The 23,249-nt window shown below is 34.6% G+C and overlaps 1 protein-coding gene across 1 annotated transcript; it reads right to left on the bottom strand.

The window, feature by feature from the left end:
- Positions 1–8,029: 8,029 nt before the first annotated feature.
- Positions 8,030–23,102, bottom strand: LOC138333556 (membrane protein FAM174B-like). Its single transcript, XM_069282009.1, has 3 exons — positions 22,634–23,102; positions 17,255–17,419; positions 8,030–9,950 (listed from the first exon to the last, which is right to left on the bottom strand). Exons 1-2 carry the CDS (start codon positions 23,029–23,031, stop codon positions 17,281–17,283), a joined length of 537 nt encoding a protein of 178 aa, XP_069138110.1. The 5' UTR covers positions 23,032–23,102; the 3' UTR covers positions 8,030–9,950; positions 17,255–17,280.
- Between the last annotated feature and the right edge of the window lie 147 nt (positions 23,103–23,249).

The raw sequence follows: 23,249 nt of genomic DNA, 5'->3' as shown, positions 1-23,249 counted from the left end.
TCAAGTGTCAAGTTATTTTTATCTCTTTGTCAGTTTTCTTTTACATAAACAGAATTTGATGAGTTTGCAAGAATGTTTCCTCATCACCTCGGCTATAGCTCATAATATTGCATACAAGTTGAATCAAAGATACTATCCAGGGAACAGTTGTTCAAAAGGTGATAAGCTTACATCATTTGTTCAGTGAAATTTTAAATTCTTATTTGCTGCAAAATTTGTGATTATATCTTCTCTACAGGGTATGTAGATATAGAATGCATGTACTACAGAATTTCATAGAATTTTCAAAAGAAATTATTTTATCTATATTGAAATGGAAATTGTTGAACTGGTTAACCTAATCATCTTTTGAACAACTGGGCCCAGGTTACCATTACTTACCAATCAAAAACTGAAGTGTTTGGGCAATTAGATAATGCAATAAAGATAAATCTAAAACGTTTGATTGAAATATACTTTTAAAGAATTATAGAACCAAAGTATGGACTAGCTCCTGCTTGTGGGGTCAACATAAGTAGGCTATCCTCCGAAGTGGAGACAAATTAAAGGATGCACATCCTCGGTAACCCAGGCGATATATACACTAACGTTAACGTCGATAATTGTAGCGTAGTGTAGTGCGATCATCCGTGGGTCTCTGACGATGAGTGATGCACAAAACGTCAAATTAGAAACTACAGTCCAAAATAAAATAGCGACAGTTTGATGTCCATGTAATGGAAAAGTAATGAACTGGCTGATGCGCTATTAGATGTTTAAAGTGCATTATTTAGGGCGCATACAATATAGTCTTGGATGAGTGAAGAAAATATTGAAAACCAGCAGTCTCACCATCACAAGACGACTTCACATGCACTAAAATCCCAATCCAACACCGTTGTATACTAACATCGCCATTGTGCATGGATTGAATAATTTACCAACAAAAATGATCCAAGAGCGGCAAAGATAATCGAATAATTCTTTGTGCAACAAGAAGTAGATTTGAAATGACGTCTGCAAAGAAGTGTCCTGAAGATCTGAAAAGACGCCCATTACTGATCTTTGTCTCAAATAGTAATGTCTTATACCAAATCTCTAGCTTCTTACTTACATAAGGAAAGAATGGGTCCAGGAATAGTTCAGACCTCTCTTGGGCAGATATTGTGCTGTGGTCAAAATTACAGATACGCTTTTAGAGCTGACTGCGCCATTGATAAAAAAATTATTTGACAAGCAAAAGAAAGAAAGCACGCAAAGTACAAGGAGTTAGTTTTAAGAACGGGTGACAAGAGAATATGGATATGAAAATCTGTTACAGTTTATGAAATAATGAAACCATCAAAGTGCCATAAAACCATTTTTAGGCGCTCTAGGGGTCCAGATAAATATACTCTAAACGTAAAGGATAGAAAACTCCCCGACACAAAACTTCTACCCCACTTAGCTTTAGCGGCTAATAAATCACATTTCTAGCATGTCTTCACTCCAAACAACTTTTATCACCATTGGGAAGGGCGATCACCTTTCCTTTCAAAATCATCCTACACATCTATATAAAGTACCGTCACTAAGACGATCAAGTCGGATCCTTGTGGTTTCTGAATCCCATGCACAATCTGCGTGGAGATTGTTTATTAAGCAGGATGGGATCGGAGTAGCTGAACGGGCCTCCGGTCGGATATGATATAAGAGAGGACAGTACCTGAGAGCCAACCGCTGGTCTGTTAGTAAGTCATTGAGGACCCTCATCCAAATGGCTGCGGGTATGAAAACAACCAAAGAAAGATGGAGTCGGCTGACGACCCCAAAGGATCAGCAGTGTCGTGTACAGATCATAGAGCTCCCATGATCATGTCGTCTACCAATGTAAGTAAACCTTTTTACTCATTATTTCCCTGTGAATTCTGCCCCTTCGTCCCCAAGCTGGTAGTACGATCTTTTTTCGAACTTTCAATGTGAACGACCACTCTCATTCCAGTATATCTGCAAGCTCTATATGTACTTCGTTATGTCTCCATGTGTAACGATTTTGTTTTAGTAATAATATAAGTCAGACAGCTTGTTAGTACATGGTCCCACATCGATTTATTGAAGGCCGCACGGCACCGTGCATTCAGGGTCGGTCTGTGGAGGTATATTGGTGATTTCGTGTTAAGTTTGCCATTCCTCTGCGTACTTTCTTGACAATGCCATTCCTCTGCGTACTTTCTTGACAATGCCATTCCTCTGCGTACTTTCTTGACAATGGAGATAGACAAAGTACCATCTCCACATTTTCCTTTTTCCTTGCCTCCTGACTCCTCTTCCCGAGTCGTAAATTTCGCACTCTACATCAGACCTCCCCTGCAGGGTTCCAAGGTTGTCTCTCACAAGTCCTTTGCTTGGTGAATGCCTGATATTTGTTTCGGTTTTTATACTTTTGTCCCCCTTTTGTCTTTATTATTAACCATCAGTTATAGTTCAGCAGTTGCGTAATCCTTTTCTTACCGCTACCACGAAATGTTTAAGATTACTCCAACAGACAAACCATTTATCATTCATTCTTTGTAGGTTTTGACACGCATAGCAATGTCTCGATACCTCCTCTGTTTTGTTGTTGGGAATTGTTAATCCGTTCACATTTGCGAGATAATGCCAGCCGTCTGTGGTCTTCCCTATTCGATCCTGCTTTGTCAATAAGTTCGATTTGGTGATACTTGTCTGTTCGCTGAACACACCGAAAACTCCTTTGTGGATTTGTCAACATACCACCTAGTGGACGTTTCGCAAGTGCAAAAAGTAAACACTCCAGAGTCTAGTAAAGTTTACCAGAGAGTTTGTTCTGAATGATCGAAAACCGATATTTATCCTCTTTCGTTTGCTTTCTCCTGGCAATTGCAAATGGAATCACCTTCAGTAATAAGCCAGTTGCATCAGCAGTTTGGATTAATTCTCAACTTCTCAAATGAATTGTATGGCGTTCCATTTGGCACGATTGAAACAAATGACACTCTTGTCTTTCATATCCACATCTTGGATCCTCGATATATCTTAATAGCACTAGTAGACAAATAGATTACCGGGAACCTTCCCAGTGGAACAACCTCCCCTGCCCCATCACATGGTGATAACGGCTAGTCCTTGTGAGCATCACTTGCATCTCCCTTTTCAGCCATCTCTTTAGAGTTGCAATCTCTCTGATCTTCCAGTCTGACACTGCCGTTGTAAAGCGGTACATTAGCCTATATCTCCTTGCCATATGTACCCTGTCTGTTGTATGCCCTCAAATCAGCTTCCTCGACAGTTTTCTTAGACTTTCTTTTGTTCTCTGTTAGACCAGACCCCGGCATACCTTTTACTTACGGAATGCACTACCATTTAGTCCAGTTACATCAACAGTTTAAGTTAGTTCATATATATATATATTGTATGGCGTTCCATTTGGCAAGACGGACATTTATCGACATTTCTCGCCAAGGCTGCAATGCACAACCGAAGCTTGACGATAGTGTCCATATTGTCCACCATTGATAGTTTATTTATCCCCCCTGTCCATTCTGTAGCTCATCAAGCACTTGAGCGCTTGACAGCCCTGTCAACGCGCATTGTCCCACAAAATAAGAGGTCCGCAACTTGCATTTTTATACAAGGGAATAAACCCAGATTAGTAACTCGCATGGCACATATTGCACTACCAGTTCCGAGTCGATCATTCATCTACCCTTAATTTGGAACACTTTCTAGATTGCGGGAAGGGAAGTGTTCACCATGTTGACGTGTCATTGTTTTCAGTCCTCTCCCTTCACACACCCATGGAGACACATTCAGCAGCTAGAGCGAGTCCCTGTACTGCTTCTCTTTTGTTCAAGGCATGCGATTTAAAACATATCACAGCCCACATTTCAGTCGTTTACCGGTCCCTATCTTTCGATTTATAAAGTTGACAAATATATGTTCGCCTTTCATCTCAGATTTCATCAGCACATATAATCTTAGGTTGTGGTAATATTTCACCGCCTTTACATCAGTTTTGAAAACACAAGATGCATTATAATATAGCAGATTCTTAAGAAGTTAAGTACATTTTACCCTACTCATTTGCAAAATAGCAAAAATCGTAAAACGTCATTGTTGCAATTTAACCGTTTTATTTGCAAAACAGCAAAAATCTGAAAATGCCATTGTTTCAATTTTACCGTTTTCCTGGGTCAGATACTAGTAGTCATGGCGATCTATATTCCAATTTTTTACCTCTATGATATTTAAATGTCAAAGACAAACGGTTGTTTGGAAGATTTTCAAAGACGTTTGAATGATTTTTTTATCTAAGCAAGCTAGGTAGTCTTCAATACCAGACCCAATATGATCGAGAATATTCTGGCACTTCTGCATTACAAAAATGAAGATTTCAAAATCCAACACTGTCAAACTGGTATCTTTAAATTAGGTCAAAGGTCATCAATATTTGAACAATTTTGACAACTATGAAAACATGTAATGGTAAGAAGTTGAAAGAGAAGACAACATTAAGAATGTTCAAAATAGATTTATTTTGATGCTGGCGTACATGATATATATAAATCTGTTACACTAAACGTTATTGTAAGGATACATGCAACATGTACTATATATGGGCTCACCTATATTTAAACATACTATTCCAAACAATATATTCCCCGCACTTTTTTTCAAATAAATTATAATATCAATCAGTGAGTGAACTGCCCCTGGCATTCTGAAGTGCATTTATTTACCTCTATGTTTAAACATCAATAAAATAAGCCCCATGGATTTTGTTGTCCAAAAGGTCAAAACAAATCTAATACACATGTACCTTATAATACAATACTAAAGACAAATAACTTTAATATGCATGTTAATTAAGTTAGTGTACGATATATGGACCCTCTATTCTCATATTACTAGTACATAATTTGTTTTTATAATCAACATTCTTTGGATGATTCACAAATAACAGCTAGAATGACAAAAAATATTTTGTACAGTATGTGTCTTTCCCCCACCTTCTTTCCTATATCATTTCCTAGATATTCATCGTACTTAAAGCCTTCTTCAAATAAACCATTCAATATGCATAGAATTCAAATCGCTATACTGCATTTAACTGCATCACCAACTTACAGGGTTATCCCGTGGTTGCTAGGGAAAAGATAACTCTGTCTTTTACCCGGGTAGGGAAAAGACATCTCACACGCGCTAGACATCAACAACACATGCGGCGAACATTTTTACGCACAGCGATATTCATGTCTACTGTATTTTCACCATTTCTCATTAAAGTATGGGAGAAAAATAGTCTTACATGGGCCAGTCAGGTGGACAGGGATATCTCAACCCTTGTGGAAGAATTCTGCCATCAACCATCGGCAAGCCTCGGGTTGATTAGCCAAAATCTTTCACTGGGGTTGAGAAATACCTGTCCACTTGACAGAACCATGTAAGATTCTATTAGACAACATCCTGTTTATCAAGGATATATCAACATTTAAAGTCTTCAAAACACCTAGGGTCATATACTCATATTGCCTTGGAGGTGGAGAAAACTCAAGCGGTGTTCTAACAATCTGCCATTGCATCTCCGAACCAGATTGTTTATGAAAACACGTAATTTATCTACAGTACATTTGTATAGGTACAAGAGGGATATACAGGTAGCACCATCACCTAAATGGCTTCATATGTTAGACGATAAAAGCTCTCACAACTTTACACATCAATGATTAATAATCAACTTCCTCCGCCAAACCTATAAACACAATACTTCCACACCATACTGATAAATTGTAACATCTAGGAGTTCCAATGTGGTTCCCTCACAAGTTTAAATAAACACAGGGTTATCTGCCCTTGAGTATGAGTAGATATTAATAGTAACATGATTTTGCACGCCACTGCCAAGAGCAGATAACTTAATAAGCAAACAAAGGATACCACAGAAAGCATTATTATGATGAGAAACTCTTGCTGTATAACATAAAAAAAAAATCTTTTATTTTTTGTAAGGAAGACAACTCATGCTGGTCACCTGAACGTTTTAGTTTAAAAGGGGTGCCTCAATTTATTCTCATGCATTTCGACCATAAATGTTCAGTTATTGTGAGACTACCACTTCCACAAGACGTTTTGGTAGAATTGTTCTTCCGATGGCAGTTTTATGTGTTGTAGTTACATAACAACCTGGAATATAACAAATCTACACTAAAGATAATTTCATGTTATACAGTGTATCACGATGATGTTAATAAAAAAGAAATGAACAAAAATAGCAAATTAAGTAAATGAAATAAAATCACCTATAGAAAGACCAGTTCACTTAATTCTCCTGGAGAGTAAAGTTTGGCTAGTAGGCTAGAACGTGAGTATTATCGTGCAAAAATATTTTGCCAAGCATACAAGAATGTGTATTGCACTTTTAACTATGTATTATGAGCAAATTGAATAGTATAATTTTGTTATATATGTCTATGCTTATGTATATATAGTTTATATTTTAATATGATTTACTTATACAAATAAAATAAGTTATTTCACATATTTCTCCATAAAAAGAATAACTATAGAATAGAATTTTAAATTTTGAATATCATAATCATTGTTGATATATATCACCTCCTTCAAACAGATTGTCAGAAATGTAAACACTTGGTTTTCAATAGATACTCAATAAATACTTGAAATATACACAAACAGGTGTAAATCTTAACCAAATCGGTCTTTCTTATTCAATATTTGTAAACAACTTAGAAAACTAGACAATAAAAGAGTTGATGTATGTCAAACCACTAATTGTCAATTTGACAGATGATTTTTGCCATTTCTTTCCAAATCTTCAATTCTAGAATATTTGTAATTTATATATTTAAGGAAAACATATATATGCAAAATACATAAAAAGAACATAAATTTTTCGTAAACAAAGATCACCTGACAGTTTACAAGGGGAAAACCACACAAGGATTGACAACTTTCATACAAGACTGCTTCATAACAGTTCAGACGCTGGCTTACCTCACAAAGAAAATCACAACCATAGTGAAATAGCATACACAGATTCAGCAATATATTATATAATATATATACTTTGTTGTAGACTTTTGTAAAGCTATATAAACTTACATCAACAAACAGCCAAGGTATTTTACTGGATGTATCAGGTGAAGGAGGAATTATGTACATACACGTACATTGTACTCATCAAAAGTATTTCTCATTTCTTGATGAATGCATTCACTTTCAAATTTGCTATGGCCTATAAAGATTGATAAGTATGTTGTAGATTACCTTAGGTTCCTATTAAAAGTTAGGGTCATTTAAGGATTGTCTCCCCTATATTTGATGTACATATGTTGTAGATTACCTTAGGTTCCTATTAAAAGTAAGGGTCATTTAAGGAATGTCTCCCCTATATTTGATGTACATAATTGACCCTAACTTTTAATAGGAACCTAAGGTAATCTACAACATATGATATGTTTTAGATTACCTTAGGTTCCTACTAACAGTTAGGGTCATTGAAGGATTGTCTCCCCTATATTTGATGTATATAATTGACCCTAACTTTTAATAGGAACCTAAGGTAATCTCCCCTATATTTGATGTACATATGTTGTAGATTACCTTAGGTTCCTATTAAAAGTAAGGGTCATTTAAGGAATGTCTCCCCTATATTTGAAGTACATATGTTGTGTGGGTGTTTTGGGAGACTGCAGTATGTTGGTATTGTGACTCTTATAAACTACTTATCAACATAATATGAGAAAAGAACTGAATAGTATACAGTTATCAGTGATATTTATATGCAGACCGACACAGTCGTTGATACAAACAAGCATGTTACATGGATTATCATACAGTCAACAAAAACATAAAATTTTAAACAATAACATTGTGAAACAAATGGATTTCCGGATTCAATAATATCACCAATAATACAAGTACATATTAATACATACAAATCTATTCAAATAACCCTTTTCCTCTATTTTTACTTACAAAATACAATTCAGATCATATTGTAATGTCTGTGCCATACCATATGAATTACTGGTAATTTTCAGAAAAAAAAAGTTTAAACATGTGAAGTGGATATTTATAGCTGGATACAGATAATTTCAATAAGATTGATATTCCAGGATCATCATTTTCACCTTTAAAAACTTTAAGAGCATATGTGCTCAAACTATATTTTCCTATCAAGTTCACACAAAACATCCTATAATATACTAGTAAAACATAAATGAAATTATTAGACTTAAACTTCATTCAAACATAATCACAGGAAGTTAAAAGTGGGACAAGACATGTAGAGTAACCTAGGCGATATATATACATTAACGTTAGTACCAATGTTATTGTACATATATCGTCTGGGTGACTGAGGATGATATGGAACAAAACTATGGAGTTATTGGGCATTAAACATCACCGTCATATCTGTATATGAACACAAGTAATAACACTCGTCCGATCATTTTTGTACAAAACAGAAAAGACATCATCCATTGATTTAAAAACACTATTCAGTTATCATTACTAAATCTGATAACTGGTGTAAATCTATAAGGGAAACTATGGAAATGCATTACCAAATTATCAAATTGGAAAAATCATATCCAATGTACATAATACTACAAAGGAAACAAAAACCTGGTTTAAACAAAAGATGTTTACTAAAGTGAAAAATGAATTATTTCCTAAACTGCAATGGTGACAAACTTTAAAAAATAGAAAATAATTTAAAAAAAAACAAACTACCTGGTAATGAATGAACCTACTATTTTCATCAATCAAACTTTTCAAACAAAATCTAATATGGAATCCAATAAACATGTGATATTTTTATATTATAAGTTGACATCTATGTACATGTATATGGATACATGTATACAAAATGCGATTTATTGTGAATATGTCAACACTTCAGAGCATTTCACAAAGTACATTCTCACCCCTCATGGTATAATTACAAAGCACTCCTTTCTATATTGAATACAAACATTCTGTTATGACTGACAATCATGAATAATTAAATATGACTGACAATCATGAATGGTATTTGAACTTGCTTAAAATATTGTAACAATTACATGACAAGGTGACTCTAAAAAAAGATTATATAAATCATACAGATATCTTCATCTGTATCAAATCTGTTTCAATCCTTACCGGAATCTTTTTGATTTACCCAGTGTTTGTGATATCATAGGATTTAACACTCATCTTTAAAATTACTCTGTATAATTATTTTGTAAAAGCTCTAAACATTGTGTGAAAATGATTGACTGAAGCTGAAAAATATCATATAAACTTGAAGATATATGTTTCTTTGGTCAAATAATACAGGAAACTACCTTCTTTTGACTTTCTATTCAAATCACAACATAAAAATGTCTCATCTGGATTTCAAGTTAGGTCACCTAAACACTCAAATAAAATATTTAAGCAAATTCATTATATAGTATAATAAGAAAGCACTGATCCATGTGTTCTGGCTGGTGATTTGCCAAAGCAATGCAATTATATATGAACAGTAAATAAGATAGTAAAGTAAGTTATTTGATAAACATTATCATTTTAAATGTTTGACCATGCCAGTGGTCAAGAATTGACGCAGAGTGTTGCCGTTACTAGTAACACTGTTTGTTTGACCAATGATCACGGATTGGTGCAGAGTAGTGCCATAGCCAGTTTACCCTTTTGGTCACATTGTTCACCAGTAAAACTTACACCCAGAGAGATGCTGGATGTGTTATTCTTTAATCAACAATTCATTATCATTGGATTTGCCTTGGATTGGTGATTCCATTATTCTTTGCTGCTGTCAATATTTGTCCTGGGGAAGAAGATTATTTTTTTGAAGATGTGATCGTCTAGTCTTTTTTTAGTGATAACCTGTCTGTGATATAAGGATAATAGCAGACCTACATGGCTACATCATGGAATGTGAAATGGATAAGAGAAGGCCACATCTGAAAGACAAAAAGAAAGTTTTCAATAAATTATTTTCATTTTACATGGATTGTGAACAAGTTGTGAAGTTTCAACAAAATCCATCAATCTATTCACAAGTTATCGTCTGGGAATCAATATTTGACAAAACAAATATTTTTAGTAACATTGATCTTATAAAGTGTGGGTTGTGATTAAATAGTGTATTTTTATATGCGCCTGCGCGAGCAGATACACACGCACACACATGCATGCGAGTTCCTTTGAAAAGAACATTCGTATACAACCACAGGGGTTTGACTCTGTATACATTCCTTTCTCTGCATATTTGTGGTACTGTGTCACAATATTACACGTGTCGAGAGGAAGGACGTATACAGGGCAAAATGCCGGTGAAGACTTCATTTAACTTTTCTTTTTATATAAAGTGTGGGTTGTGATTAAAATAGTTTATTTCATATGCGCCTGTGCGCACTAATTAATACACACGCACACACAGGCATGCTATGGTCACTGCTTCCACTTACATTGGTGGGACACGGTAGCGATATGTGGTTGTACACATATATGTATACACGTTATGCTTTACGGTGTTTACGGTTTACATGTTCATATCAATAAAATGTATATATATCTTTAACAAATTATTTGAACTGTGAGCGTGCCTGGGTCCTGCGTTAATTATTAAAGTACATGTAACGAACACTAAATAGTAAATTTATACCATACAGTATATGAACAGTGTAACGTAATATGTATATGCTTAGGCATGAATGGGAAATCTATTCATTTATGTAAAACAAAAAGAACCATATAACTGTTTCTAGTTTTTTTCTCGGTTTTTTTTTTTTTTTTTTATTTTTCATTATTTTTTTTTTTCATTCTTCTTTCTGTGTTTTGTGTGTTATTTTTTGTGGTTTTTTCTTTTTTTACATTTACTTTTCTTACGTTGACAAACCTTGATGTCTACCACTTATTATTGAAATTTTATATCGTGGAAGTATGTAATTGATTAATTTCAAAAACAAACAAAACAAAATCTTGTGTAAAATATGTGTTTAAAATATGTGTTGGTGTGTTGCTAACTTTTTTTCTTTCCGGATTCCCGAGCTCCGGGTTTTTTCTTCCTATTACTTCGTTTTATCTCCACTCTGTTATTTCCGGTTTGGCACACGTGTAGTCGACGGCCGATGTGTTTTGGTTGTGAGCAGGTGTGTAGTGGACGGTCGGTGTGTTTTTTGGTTGTGAGCAGGTGTGTAGTGGATAGTGAGTCACTATTCTCTGACCATGGTTTGTATGTTTTACCTTCTTCTTCTCCTTTACTCTTTTTTTCTTTCTTTATGTTCTACTTTCTCTTTGTTGGGAGGTGCCAAGTCATCTGGTTACACATATGATATCATGAACACCAATGACATCACGGTGCTATCAGCGAACTGTCAGGGGTTGGGTGACAGGGTCAAAAGGAAAGACGTATTTTCTTATTTAAGAGATAAACGATATAGTATATATTGTTTACAGGACACTCATTTTTCTCCTGAACAGGAACAAATTATTAAAAACGAGTGGGGGTATCACACATATTTTAGTTCTTTTAAATCTAATGCATGTGGCGTGGCAATCCTTTTGAATAATAACTTTGAATTTAAAGTTTATAAAGAAAAAAGGGACTCGAGTGGTAATTTTCTTGCTCTTGATATAGTTATTGATGGGTCCAGAACAACACTTATCTCTTTATATGGACCAAACCAGGACACACCAAGCTTTTATGACTTAGTTATAGACACGGTCAATGGCTTTGGGAATGATAATATTATTATATGTGGAGACTTCAACTTAGTTGTAGAACCAAATTTAGACTACGATAATAATTATAGACATGTGAATAATCCTGCAGCCAGAAATAAAGTCTTGGAAATCATTCAAAATTATAGTTTAATTGACATTTTTAGGGAGCACCATCCAGATACTAGGAGCTATACCTGGAGAAAAGTAAATCCTATAAAACAAGCAAGACTGGACTTCTTTTTAATATCCGAAACTCTTCTTTCTAGTGTTAATAGGTCCAGAATTGAACCGGGTTATAGATCTGACCATTCTATTCCAACATTATCTTTGACTTTGAATGAATTTAAAAAAGGGAAGGGACTTTGGAAATTTAACAACTCTTTATTATTTGAATCTGAATATCTGGAAATGATTAAAACTTGTATTGAGGAGGTCAAGCTGCAGTACTGTTTACCTGTGTATAATTTTAATTCTATTGAAAATATTTCTAATAGTGATATACAGTTTTTAATAAATGATCAATTATTTCTGGAAACATTACTTATGGAAATAAGGGGTAGATCTATATCATATTCATCTTTTAGGAAAAAACAAGCTAGTGTACTTGAGGATAATCTTAAGACTTCAATTGAATTATTAGAGGCGGAAACTGATCCTGACCATGAACAATTAGATAGATTAAGAAAGGAGTTGGAAGCTGTACGTGTTAAAAAAGTTAAGGGCAGTCTAATTAGATCAAGGGCAAAATGGATTGAGGAGGGGGAGAAACCAACATCATATTTTTTAAATTTAGAAAACAGAAATTTCACTTCTAAGATCATACCTAAAATACAAAAAGATAACGGAGATATTATAACTAAACAAGAGGAAGTCCTGTCTGAAGTAAGATTATTTTATGAAAATCTTTATAAGTTTAGGGAGACTGATAACGTTGACTTAGAAGTACATTTAGAAAATTGTAATATTCCAAAATTAAGTAATACTGAGTCAGATAGCTTAGAGGGTAAGATAACGTTTGAGGAAGCAGGAAAAGTTCTAAGAGGTATGAAAAATAATAAGAGTCCAGGGTCAGATGGTTTCACTTCAGAATTTTTTAAAGTTTTTTGGAGGAATTTAGGTAGTTTTGTTGTGCGCTCTTTAAATCATGGTTTTTTAGTAGGTCAATGTTCAGTTACCCAAAGACATGGAATTATTGTGTGTATTCCCAAGGGAGATAAGCCACGCCACTTCTTAAAAAACTGGAGGCCAATTACACTCTTAAATATTACATATAAAATTGCTTCAGGGGTAATTTCACAAAGAATCAAAACAGTTTTAGATAAAATTATCAATGAAGATCAGACTGGCTTTTTATCTGGTAGGTATATAGGTGAAAATGTCCGCACAGTGTATGATGTAATGCAATATGTTGAAGATTTAAATATTCCAGGTATGTTGATGTTAGTAGATTTCGAAATGGCATTTGACTCCGTTTCATGGAGATTTATTGATAAAGTTTTTAACTATTTTAACTTTGGACCAGAAATAAGAAAGTGGTTAAAACTATTTAACAATAATGTATATTCTTCAATTAATCAAGGGGGAAATTTATCGGAACGTATCAGTATAGAAAGAGGTTGTCGTCAAGGAGATCCAATAGCTCCCTACATTTTTATTATATGTGCAGAAGTTCTAGCTGCAAGAATTAGAAATAATAATTATATTAAAGGCATTGATGTAGATAATGTACCAATTTTGAACGTGCAATATGCAGATGACACTGGTTTGATACTAGATGGGTCAGAGAGGTCTCTTAATGAGTCTATATCTGAGTTGAATAACTATGCAAAAATTTCAGGTTTAAATATTAATACTAGTAAAACACAAGTTATATGGTTAGGGAGCTATAAATACAGTAATGTAACATATAGGCCAGATTTGAATTTACAGTGGGGGAAAACCAGATTTACATTTTTGGGGGTTGAATTTTCAGTTGATTTAGATCAGATACCAAAAATGAATTTTGACAAAAAAATTGTAAAACTCAAGTCACTTCTTACTGTTTGGAAGAGGAGGAGCTTGACTCCAATTGGGAAAATCAATGTTATTAAATCTTTATTGATCTCGCAACTTAACTATCTATTTATAACCTTACCAAACCCACCAGAAAAATATTTAGCTACAATAAATTCTTTATTACTTGATTTTTTGTGGAATGGTAAATGCCATAAGATCAAATCAGATGTTATGATTCAAAAATATGCAGATGGTGGGCTTAAGATGATTGACTTGTATGCTTTCATCCATTCATTAAAGTTAGGATGGGTTAGAAGATTATTTTCGTCTTCAGGCAAATGGTATCTGATCCTCAAGTCAACTCTAGATTTAAATAAGATATATAATTGTGGGAAGGATTATGTAAAATTGTGTATATCCAGATGTCGTAATCAATTTTGGAAAGATGTCTTTAAAGCATGGGATAAATTAAATTATTCTGAAGATATGAGGCTAAATAGACAAGAGTGTATCCTCAAAACACCTCTCTGGTACAACAATGATATTAAAATTGATAATAAATTTGTTTTTTACCCCAATTGGTTTAGGTCAGGTATTTTAATTTTAAATGATTTGATGAAAAATTCTGACAATTTTACTTTTCTTTCTTTTGACGAATTTATACAAAAATTTGGAATAGATACTAATTTTTTACAATACCATGGACTAATATTGTCAATAAAGCGCTATTTAAGAAATCTCGAAATAAAACCAGAGAAACTTTCATACCCTTTTATACCACAATTATTAGAAATTTTCTTTAAAAGCAAAAAGGGTGTGAAAGACTTCTATAGGTTTATCATAACTCCATCTACAACTCCAACAGGTACTAGAAAATGGAATTTGAGCTTTAACTTTGATACAGAAATGTGGTTAAAAATATATACTCTTCCATTTAAGGTAACAAAAAATTCCAAATTGATATGGTTTCAAGTCAGAATTGTTCATCATATATTAGTTACTAATACCTTCCTTCATAAGATAGGAATAAATCCTAGTCCAATGTGTACTTTATGTAATACAGAAAGGGAGACAATTATACATTGCCTATGGGAATGCAAAGAGGTGCAAACTCTGCTTCAAAATTTTGAAACTTTATTAGATTTATTGTTTATTCCCTTTGCATATAATAAAGATTCATTTCTTTTTGGAATAGTTTTACAAAATTGTAGCTCTGTTGACAATGAAATTTTGATAATTATGAAACATTACATTTATAAAACCAGATGTCTTAGCAACTCTTTAAATATCAATGCTCTTATTAATGTAATTAAGGATAATTTTTTAGTTCAAAAATATATGTTTTTTAGTCAAAGTGACCATATTACGCGAAATTCTGTACCGTGTAGCGATAAACGCTAACACTCTACCGACACAACGTGGCTATTTTTAGACTCGAGTACTGTCGCCAAATCCACAGGTAAACTGGTACTGGATGCTACGCTCGGGCCTCTCATCCAGCTTAACGAAACTGAATGGCTAGTTAGCTTAACCGATCTATATATCATCAACAATGCGTCTGTATCTACTTAAAAACAAAACAAATATTCTTCAAATTGCATCAACATTCACTTGACTAGTATTTCTTTATTTTAGATATTTTAACAAATCTTCATATTTCTAGTAAAACTGCATATGAAACTCCTTATAGATCTAGCTATGCTCATTACGTAGGGAACCGCCATAACATGTCCCGGCTGCAGGCCGTGTGCAAAAAGTCAAAACACACGTGGGATTTATAAGACGAGTCCTAAACTGTCCTATATTTAGGATTTTCAATAAGTGGTTTGTAATATTATTACAGCAAAACTGACAAGCTAGAAGGTTAGTGGCATTTTAACCGTACTGTTATATATAATTAGCCATTAGCTTGGATCTGGTGCCGTACAGATAGTGAGTTCACTCACGATGTGATTATTGCAAGCCAACGTAAATGCTATCGGAATGCTCTTTAAAGTTTGTTAATGATCTCAAACACACTTAAAACTTATTGTGGCAATATTAAAGTAACTAAATTATAATATTTTCAAATAGTTCTGATAACTATTCATGTGTAATATCTCCAGACATTGACATGTGTACGGATCGAATACGGCGGACTGCCAATGTTTTTGACATGTTCTGCAAGATATATTTCACTGTTTCAGTTACGGTGGCCAATAAAAGAAAACAAGCACAGTGCAATTATATTATGTTATTTCTTCTAAATACAACACTTCTTTGTGCAAGTTGTCAAGCATTTATTGTGAATGTTTTGCAATGAAATTACCACCTTTATAACACTGAATTTGTGGTTCCCCGGACATCGTTTTCCCCAAAATTTGAATGCGCAAAATATACCGATAGTAGATTTTTTTCAGTATTTAAAGCCATAAGAAAAAATACATGTGCAAAGTACACTGGTGTGTAAGTAACACAAGATTTTACGGTATTTGTAACATTTACGATTGTGTTTGGTATAGCTGATGTAGCCAGAGCGCCCCGCGATTTACCTGTGGATTTGGCGACAGTACTCGAGTCTAAAAATAGCCACGTTGTGTCGGTAGAGTGTTAGCGTTTATCGCTACACGGTACAGAATTTCTCGCTGTGTTACAAATCAATCGATTGACGGTAAGGAACTTCATAATATTTATCATTCGCAGTTGGGGTGGACCGGGTGTAAAAGGCAATTTGAAATAGGCTGGAGGAAATGGAAACCTTTATTAGACCTTTAAGTATATACCTTTACCCTAGTCTTTCACTTAGTATTTTACTACTGCTAACTTACTTTAATTTTCTTTTTATCTTTGGTTAGGGTTAACCGGTTTATATAGCCGATCAGCACGATTCTTCAGAACAATTTATTTATTTTTTTATTCAATATAATATATTTAAACTATAATATAGTGTATGTGTAACGGTACCTCCTCCCTCTTCTTTCTTCTTCCTTCTTATCTTTCTTCTTTAGTATGTCTGTCCATCTGTCTGTCTTGTCTGTCTGTCTGTATGTATGTGAGTGTGTGTGTGTGTATGTGTGAGAGAGAGAGAGAGAGTGAGAGCATGCATATATGTGCGTTATGGTTTGCTATTAATGGTAAATATATGTTTTTATGGATGTCTCATAACGTACAATTTGATGTTTTTAAGTATTGTGAATGAGTGCATATGCAAGTGTTTGTGTGTTAGTGTCCATTTATATATACTGTGTAAAATGTTCGAAAATTAAAAATTAAAAAAAAAAAACAAATATTTTTAGTAACATTGATCTTTTTAGTTCACTGTTTGACCCAAATTTCAGTCCCAAGCTGTATTCTCTCATTTAAACTACCACAGTTGGAAGTTTAGCAGATTCCATCATTCAGTTCTCAAGTTATCATCTGCAAACCAATATCCAACCAGAGGATGGGCCAAAGCATAAACTCACAGGTCTTACAGGCCAGGTGAGTTAAAACCATATAAGTAATAGGCATGAAAATCTTCAAAACACCAAAAAGTAAACAGAACAATTTTACAAATTGTACATACTTTGGATGATGAGGTTTTCCGATATGCTATTTATGGCGGTCATTCATTTCAAAAACTGTCATATCATCATCTTCGTCATCAGCGTCGAGTGGCGCCATCTCCAGATCTGATCCCCTTGTTGTGATAAGTCCATATTTTCTTGATTTTGACCTCCGTCCTCGGATTCTGGAAGAAAATCAACATCATGACAATCATTACATGTAAATGTTCAGATATACAATACACTTTTACAGGGCATCCAGTAGACCACTGAGAGTATGTTTTAAACTCCCAAAAATCAGATTTGACTCTTCAGATTTCTGATAAATTTTGATTTGACTCCTGAATCTGCTAAAAGTCAAGGGTCTCTTAGATGTCCTGCTCCTCAGTCTCCTCACTATCAAATATCATATCTCTCAACAAGGCGAAAACTAAAATCCCCTATCTGGTACAGGAGATGTAGCCCGACCAAGTTATTCTTTACCCGCGGTAATAATGGCCAAAGTATAGATCAGTGATCATACAATTGCAACTCAACCTCATCTAGATAAAGCCATGGTTAAAGTGTCAAGTAATGACAGTAATATTATATAAATACTACCTGCATTAGAGGGTGACAGTGCCTAGTGTCACCCCGAGGATATCACTGTCACCCGAGGCGAAGCCGAGGGTGACAGTGATATTCCGAGGGGTGACACTAGGCACTGTCACCCTCTAATGCAGGTAGTATTTATTTTATTATACCAAAAGTCTAGAAACAAAACTAGTTTTTAAGTATTTGCAACCTATTGAAACATTGTAACTGATTTTAGCAAAAGTCGAACAGTCACCGTCGGCAGTAGAATAGCATATCAGCTTCTACTCAGTAGCGCTAACTATCATTGCATTATAAAAAAGAATACTCACAATAAGCATTTAGTGAAAATTCTTGTTGTCTTGTCTCCTGCGTTTGTTTAAATTATAACTTTTTGTATATCTCAATGAATTTGGATTTCGTCTCGTCGTCTGTTTACAACATTAGCAACGTCACGAAGACGCTTGAAATCGCATGTCTTCCGTTCACCTAATCACCGACGGGTTCATAAAAGCCAGCATAGAGCACTTTGACGGTATGCGAAAAGACGTGAACGGAAAGCTCCTTCCTTAATTTGATAAAAATATATTGATAAATAGACTAATTTGGCAAAACTATTACTAAATTGCTCTAGATAAATTTTGAAGCGTTGCTTCAAAAAACAAAGATGGCGTCGAAAAAAGAAACGAGTGCGCATCTTTTTCGGGCGGTTAATATTTTGCACTGTCAAAAATACACTATCACCCGTTGCTAGGGGGTTGCTACGAACGTGTCTATTGTTTCCTATTATGCTAATGTTACCTGCCGTGTGATAGTGTAAAATACCAAATATCTCTCGACCAATCAAAATGCAGGATTCTCACTTGAGTATAATAAAGAAGATTGTGCCCTGACAAGTTATTTGATAAAAGGCAAAGCATGGCTGGACCCATATAGGAGAGATACAATATTACATCATGTCAAGCCTTCCCTGTCCCTATATCACTAATACCACTGATATAATCGTCTCCATTTCTCAAATGACTAATTATGACACGAAGGATTAATTCTGAAACACAATTCCAATCTGATTCAGATTAAAATCATACATCTTGATCTTCTAGCCATGATGTAACAGAGGGTAGGTTTACTGGAACAGAGTGGAGATCAAGATAAATCAGATTGCACAACTTCAAGAGCCAAGGGTATTGACATTACCATACTCTCCAGCCATGGACTAAATTTAGGATCTTATCTTTTCTTTTCTTCCTAACTGACTTTATCTTTCCTAATGCCTTCCTTGGCACCACCTCACTTTTGGCCTTGCGTGGGGCGTTTGCCCCTGTGAGGAAGGCTCTGGGTTCTGTCCCCTGGCCGAGACACAACAAAGTCTATAAAAGTGGTAGTTTCTGCTCCTGCTTAGCGCTCAGCAAACGGGGAGTGGGACGACTGGTTTGCCCGTTGTCAGTATAATGTGACCAGGTGGGGTGTGTTGCTTGGTGTCTTCGGCGGCATGCTTCAGTGATATAGCACTATAAAAAGGGCAATAGTTCCACTATACAAGAAGACATAACATGAATTTACCGCAGTCTCCCAAAACACGCACCTCGCACAACATGCACACAACACACAGGATACATGGGAGGCCGTCCTTACATGACCATAGCTGTTAATAGGACGTTAATTAATCAAACAAACAAACAAACGAGTACTGTATTGTATACCCAAAGGCTCTTACCTAGTGAACTTCTATATCTGTGTGTTAAATATAATTTTTAATTTAGGCTGTTCACCATTTTGATATGCCATTCATTAGATAAACCAGACAAGCCTTCAGCGATCACAGCTAATCATAGCCACTGACTGAAGGAATCACCATTGTCCATATAGTTTATATGTATGTACTATATATGTGTTCTTTGTTTGTGTTCTATGTGAATTTTTGTGACTCTCATTAATATGTAGTTTTACTTGTTCTTTTTGTGTCTGTTTTTTTTTAAATTCAATCTGTTTCCTAGCTTTGGAAATGAAACCACGATCCGCAGGGAATATTCCCCCAAATGGTACAAAACACACGTTTTTTTGCAGTAAAAACGCAGTAATTCGAGTCACGTGCTTGTACCTAATTCATGCCATGGGCCAAAATATGAAATTGTATTAATTTATGGGTCACTAATGATCACATGATTGTGTATTTACTGCCAAATATAGTGATTTCTCTGACCTGTACAGTATTCGAGATGGCAATAATACAAACGCTAGTCATGTTGTAAAAAGGATATGGGGATGTATGGGGATGATGCAAATGCAAATATTGAGTATTTTAATTCTTATATCTGTAAATTTTCAAACATGTTATGTTTAGAAACTGCACTATTGCATTTGACCTATAGCTATATGTACATTCTTTAAAGTTGTATTTCTTGTAATTTTCACCATCACAAACTGTCGTAAAACATATAATGTTTATAATTTGAATATGAAAGGTTATGATGGTTCAGATCCATAAAAGTACCAATATATTTGACATTACAGTAAATGTTGCATGAAATTATTGAAATATCATTCGTTTTGAAGGAACCGCCACAGTCAACACCATGTTTCACACTTTCGGGTTATATCGGAAAACCGAGTTGCATCATGTGACCAACATCCGCGTTACCATATAGATCAGAACCTCCCGAGCCATATCACATGGTCAATAATGGCAATGTCTGTATAGATAGGAAAAGATCAAAACAGTTTTGATACTTCCAAGCTATTTTAAACATGTACACGTCAAAAATCAATATTTTAATTTAGTTGTTTAAAAACTTTATGAATAGGAACTTTAAAAAAAGTCCATAAATATTGAAAGTTTAAAACTAAGAGAGGCAGAGAAAAATATGAAGAACACTTTAAATACTTTTTCTCTGTCAAAAATACAACAAGTCACAGACCATACAACTTTGAGAGTTAAAAAGGCTATACACATTATGTATTCAAAACTACAGAATTGTTAATAAGTCTGAATAAACTTATGAAGAGTTAGACATGTTACAGCTAATACCATTAGGCCTTATGCAAGTTATTGGACAGATAAAGGTTCACTTAACTGTTAATGGGCTAGCCAGACAGAGGCATTCTTACATAGCAGGAAATGCTGCAGGCAAGTCTGTTTACATTGATATAGACGAGAAACTTCTTTTCTCATAACTTGTTTAATTAGCTTAAGCAGAATAATGCTGCAGTTATATAATTAAATTTCAAATTTTCAATAAAATAAAATTTCATTTTAAGAAGATACAAATATTATCGTTTACTTTCATGAAATATTGATATTCATGTACATCTGTTCAGAACTTTTAAAAGCCACTTAAAACTCGTTATATATTCCATGGGGGCAGAGCGGTTTCCATATGATGTACCGACAAGTGATTCACTTCTGGGACACGAGTGTGAATCTCATGTCAGGCAGTTGCCAGGTACTGACCACTGGTCTGTAAAGGTGGTCTGGGCAATCCTCCGATCTAAACTTGGCACGTCCTTAAAGGATCCAGTACCTGGCTGTTAATAGGGCATTATACCATATAGTCAAACCAAACCAAGAAATCATGATCAGGAATCTATATCTAATTTGAACATGGCAAGAATATTTCAAAGGTGCCCCAGGTGAAATGTGTGTAGACTGGGGTTGATACTGAAAGTGTTTTAAACAGTTACAATGCAATCAGCAAAATAACATTCAATAATTTAATAAGCTCACTAGTACCCTCTCATACGATGGGATTAAGGTTTATCCCAAACAGATTACCGAGATCATGCAGCTATAATTTTAGAATATGAAATATTTTAGAAAAAACTTTTTTAACAAATTACAAAAGACTAAATTTATTTATGTACATTGAAATGAGTGCTTATTAAGATTGGGAAATATCTGCCCTGCTATAGCTATAGTGTGTCCATTGTTTGAATTGTGCCAAATTTTCATAGCAAAATTTGCCATATTCAGCTGATAAGAGCTTCTTTAAATTACTGAGATGAATTCAACCAACATAATTTTGTGATCACTGGTTAATTGCGCATGCCTACATGACTCTTTTACTATAGATAAGTGTTTTGTCAGCAACAGAATTACAAGCGGAATTACAAAACTGTTTTACCTGAACGTAAGTGTGAAATGCAGACGTTCCCCTAATCACTATGTCTTGTTCATACATGTATTGTAAATGACAATTACACATATGTTTGATTCAATAATTCAAAATCTCAACATTTCGAAGTTATTCTGTTGGTCCCTTGATCTTCGAAACATTGAGGTTTGACTAATCATCTTTTTGTCCTCGGCTAGATTTATATTACTTAATAATTACCGAAAGGTGTGACTAATTGACGGTAATTCTTACTTTACCCGCGTCATTTTGGGATCTTGAAACCCCTGTATTAGTAAAGAGGTCTCATGTTCTGTTCCTAATGGATAGGCATTGAAAATAATTTATGTGAATGAATTGTTTTGGACCTTGAAACACGTGGATAAATACTATAACCACAATATAGAGATCTTTGTACAGCTTGGTTGGTCGAGCATTGATATGCCAGCTAGTGGTCCTGGGTTCGAATCCAATCAAACGCATTCGCCATGTTTCAGGTTAGGGGGAAAACTCGAAAATCACGTCAACTGGCTTATGGAAGTAATTGTTATACCAAAATCTATGAAGTTTCTTGTTATTATCGATCCCACACCTTTTTAACTTGAAATAAATGAATAATAAATGCAGTGTTACACGTACATATTTTTGTCATTATTGTCAGAATGTCAAACTTATATGTTTGATATACCGTATGGCATGAAATAATTAAAAACAAACCTCCAGGCCCGGAAAACGAAGTACAGGATAACAATCGATGTTACACCGATGAGCACATATAATGTTCTCAGCAACATGTCCTTATTTTCAACCAATGACCCAATAAAGTCATCATTGTCATCTGAGTTTGTACTGTTAGATGTAGAATTGTCTTTTGAAACAGATGGCTTCACTGGTGCATCTGTTTTAGTTTCTGGAGCAGTCGACTTTTTAGAAACACTGTCGACGTCCCGTTTGGCAATGTCCACGTCGGCGTCACGAACATCATTAGATGAAGACGTAGCGTGGTTCTGTGCGACGAGGATGCATAAAAACAATACAAATACGGTTGAAATGTGTCTACTGAGATCCATGATTTCAAATAGTTCTGTAAATTTACCAAAATATGTTACTCTCATACCCGGTTTACCCACATCCTCATTTTTTCTCTGCGGGTAATTATACAATCGAACTCCTCTACTTGTAGTTGAGTAATTGAACAAATGTCAAGAGAGCACCCGAATGAGAGGTGAACATCAGAAAAATGCTGTGTAATTTTATCCGCCTTATGTTGAACATACATTTGCTGCTTTACATAACATATATGTAAATTGATATATTTTTTTCAGATATCTTT

This window comes from Argopecten irradians, chromosome 10 (genome assembly GCF_041381155.1).
Source record: "Argopecten irradians isolate NY chromosome 10, Ai_NY, whole genome shotgun sequence".
Lineage (NCBI taxonomy): Eukaryota > Metazoa > Mollusca > Bivalvia > Pectinida > Pectinidae > Argopecten > Argopecten irradians.
Note: the sequence above shows the minus strand (reverse complement) of the source record. Positions and strands in the feature narration are given on the sequence as shown.

Excerpts from the sequence above, each read along its gene's own strand:
- LOC138333556 (XM_069282009.1), bottom strand. The coding sequence starts at position 23,031 with ATGAGAGTAACATATTTTGGTAAATTTACAGAACTATTTGAAATCATG. Across the intron at positions 17,420-22,633 it reads TTCGTTTTCCGGGCCTGGAG|AATCCGAGGACGGAGGTCAA; the intron begins GTTTGTTTTTAA and ends ATTTTCTTCCAG.